Here is a 3,825-nt window from a genome sequence, read left to right on the forward strand (position 1 = left end):
GTTGGTATCCCCCGTGCCCTACTTTCCTACCCATTTTTCTGGGCCCAGTTCAAATGCTACCTCCTCCAGAAGCTGTGACCCTCTTGGCAAGAGGGCCTCTATTCTCTGAATTCTTCTGCATAGCCCTTGGGTGCTTTTTATACAATTAGAAGTGCTTTCTTGACTACATTAATTTATCTTCCAAGCCAGGATGTGTTCTTTGAAGATAAGGACTGTTTTTTTATATCCCTTCTCAGGGCCTAGCACAGTGCCTCAGTAAGTACTTGTGGAGTGCCTCAATAGCACGTTTTTATACTATCAGGGAATTCACTTTATTTTGTTGTATTATTTTAATGCATTGGTCGATTACAAATGCACTCCAAAGGCCACACTAATGAAACAGAAGAAACTCTCTGATATGAACCTAAAGGCAAGGTATTAGTCATTGATCTATAATATTTTGTGCTGGTTTGGGGAGAGCCTGAGGAGATCTGGGCATTTTAAGTTCCTCCCCACCCCTTCCATAACCTCACTCCCACCTCCTCCATCCCCACCCTACCCCCTCTAGCTCTTTCATCACGGCTACTCCACCCCACCCCTATTCAGAAGCACTTGGGCCTTTCAGGCGTCCCTAGGACTTCCACTTCCAAATCCTTTTCACTCTTACCCCCTTCCCCATATTCTTTTAGGCCAGAGGAGGTAGATCTTTCATTACTCTCGTCGCAAGGTGCATCCTTCAGGCAATTTCAGGAACTCCAAGACTGCTCTAATATCCAGAGTAATGATTCTGAGTACTCACGAGCTAAATACACTTATAATTAATACAAGATCTGGGATCTTTAGGCAAGTTCCAACTATATAACAGTAGTTTCCAGCTCAAACACAGAGATTCTACTTTCTGATTTCTAAATTTATCTATTTTCTTGCTTTTTCTAAAATATAATGAATTTTAATGTTTTAGTGATTTTTATTTACAGAGAAGGGAGAACATTTATTGAGTACTTTTAGGTGCCAAGCATTGTACTAAATACTTGAAATATGGACTTCATCTTATCCTCACGACCTCAGGAGACACAGAGTTCCACTTCACAGATGAAAAACCGACGTCAATAGACATTAAGCGATTTGCCCAAAATCATGCAGTGAATCTGTGGGGCTAGGATTCTACTGTTGGTCCTTTTAATACAAAACTCATGCTCTTTTAGTTATGTCATGCTGTACCCTTAAATAAAACCCAGAAGTTCATTCTGACTATTTTGTCTTCCACTTCAAAACAGAGATCACCAAAAAGATGTAACCTCAGAAAAAAGAACTTTTTACATTCCTAAGAAAAAGGAGCACCACTGGGCCACCAGGAACGCCATCTTTGATCTCAGGATGTCAATCGTTGGCTTAATTCTCCTAAAAAGAGCATTGAATTGACTCAATATCAAGTATGACCTGTCCAACCATTATAGCACTTCTTTACACCATCACAAAATCACCAAAATAATCAACTACTTTTTTTAAAAACCTCACAGCCTAATATGTATTACTCGCACAGTCTCTTCCTAGAAATTAGGTGCACGGTACAGTGGAGCAAAAATGTTAAGACTCCAGATTTCACAAAGTCGTCGAGTTTTACATTTTGACAAAATGTAATTGAACTGGCAAAAACGGTTAAAGCAACCAACCAACCAAATGATAAAGGATAAAAGTATCCTATCACCAAGTAAACATCTGTTAGTCCTTCCCCTTTAAGAATTTTAAATAAGGTCACATTTATTCATTCAACAAACATTTATTGAGCACCAGCAACTGTACTAGGTGCTAAGGAATATAACTGTGAACAAGATAATCCAGGCTCTCGCCTTGACCGGATACTTCTGCTTTAAATGATCTTGCTAACTACTACATTATACTTGTTCTCTGCTAGGATTATATTTTGGGGAAAGTCAGTCATACGAGGCCTCTTCTGGAATACTTTTAAAGTTTCTTTATGGCAAACTTCATAGAACTCTTTGTTTAACTTAGAGAAGGAAGAGATGGTCTCGAGTATCCTTTCGACAAGCATGTTGACGGTCGAGTTAGCGCTCAAGCAATATGGCGGCTGGCGACCAACGAGGCAGTGAGGCAGTTTAGACCACTCGGTTGCGCTTGTGGGTTGGGGAGTCTGAGGGGCCATCGCCGCAGTGGGCCGAGGTGCGCTTGCGGCTGCCCGCACTGTCGAGGCGGAGGGCCAGTTCTTCTGAGTCGCACGGACTCGAGTCGTCTTCGAGGAAGCTACTTTTTTGGCGCGCGCTGCTGGCGCCACCGCCGGCCTGAGGCGGGGAGCCGGGGGTGCCGGATCTCACGCTGATGCTGGCCATGGCGCCACTGAGGCCGTGCAGGGCGATGGCCTCGTGGAAGGGCTGCAAGTCGACCTCCACCGAGGAGCTGGATTCGGTGGCCGCGGCCTGGCTGGCGGCCCCGGCGGGCGGCTTCGGAGGCGTCCTGGGGGGGCGCGGAGGCGCGGGGGGCACTTTGCCACACAGGAAGCTGATCAGGTCTTCGCGGAGAATGGTGCTCCGGCCTTTCTTCACCCACTCCAGCACATCTTTGATGCGACGCTGGTAGCCAACCTGGACGCCCAGGTCGAAACTTCGTTGGTGGGCATCCCCGCTCTCTTTGTAGAGGCTGGTCACGGCCATGGCCGCACTCTGGAAGGGGTCCCACATGGACAGTCCTGGCTGTTGGCACCCGGAATCCTTGTAGAGCTGGGCCACGGCCGTGGCAGAGTTCTGGAAGAGGTGCCACAGCCTCTGCTGCTCGCTCTTCAGCCCCGCCGCCTCAGCGGTCGCCTCCTCCTGCAGCTCGGGGGGCAGCTGCTCTTCCTGCTCGGCCTCGGCCAGGCACTGGCGCTCCCACTTGGAGAACCAAGGCTCCGCGACCTCGGCCTCGTCCTCCTTCGGCTGCTCCTCCATCGGGCCGCTCGCCTCCTCCGCAGCCGCCGCCTCCTCTGGCTTCTCCACCTCACCTCCCGCTCCGAGCTCCCCTCCTCCTCCTGCGGCCGCCGCCTCCTCCGCGTGCGCCGGCGGGCGGCGGACGGCGGGCGGCGGGCGCGCGGGCGGCGGGGCCCTGAGGCCAACTGCTCCGGCGCGCGCCGCCCGCGGCCCGGTGCACGCCCCGCCCCGCCCGGCCCGGCCCGGCCCGGCCCCGCCCCCGCGCCGCCGGGAGAAGTCCGCAGCCGCCGCGCCGCCTCGCTGCCCCCTTCCGGCCCCGCGGGCCGCTCCTACGGCCCCCCCATGGCGCCGCGGCCTCCCCACAGCCGCCGCCTCCGCCGCCTCCGCCGCCGCGGTCCCGCAGCTCGGCCCCGACCCCCGCGCCGCCGCGGCTGCCGCACCGAGAACTCGAAGGGGGGCCGGCTGAGCGCTGCCTCAACGCGGCGCTTGCCTACCGCTTGGCCCCCTTTTCACACATTTTTGAGACTTGTCGGCTTCATCCAATGAGCTGATCAAATTTTACATCCTATGTTGCCAGAGAGGATTATGGGGCAACTTCATGGTGTCGATCACATCCAGGGCGCCGATCCGGGAAGGCCGGGGGGGTGGGGGGGTGGGGGGGTGGGGGGTAGAGTGGAAAGAGCACGGCCCTCGTGAATAGGCAGGCAGTGTGAACCCCAGCAACGCCCTCCACACAGTAGGTTCCCAAGAAAAGTGTTTTCCGTGGATCGAAGCGGTATTTTGTAGAGGAAAAAAAAATCACGTCAGGCAACCCCCCCCCACCGCTTCTTGGGCCTCAGTTTCCCCAAGTGCCCAATGAGGTCGTTGGATTCGGTCTCTGGAAAGCGCTCGCAGTCGTGATTTGGAACTTTCCGGCTGTCCCTGC

The 3,825-nt window shown here is 53.1% G+C and overlaps 1 protein-coding gene across 1 annotated transcript; it reads right to left on the minus strand.

The window, feature by feature from the left end:
• Positions 1-907: 907 nt before the first annotated feature.
• On the minus strand, positions 908-3,032 carry HAPSTR2 (HUWE1 associated protein modifying stress responses 2). The gene has a single exon (XM_014796202.2). It carries the CDS (start codon positions 2,919-2,921, stop codon positions 2,097-2,099), a length of 825 nt encoding a protein of 274 aa, XP_014651688.2. The 5' UTR covers positions 2,922-3,032; the 3' UTR covers positions 908-2,096.
• Between the last annotated feature and the right edge of the window lie 793 nt (positions 3,033-3,825).

The sequence above is a fragment of the Ceratotherium simum genome, chromosome X (assembly GCF_057802395.1).
Source record: "Ceratotherium simum simum isolate JZ-2026a chromosome X, ASM5780239v1, whole genome shotgun sequence".
Lineage (NCBI taxonomy): Eukaryota > Metazoa > Chordata > Mammalia > Perissodactyla > Rhinocerotidae > Ceratotherium > Ceratotherium simum.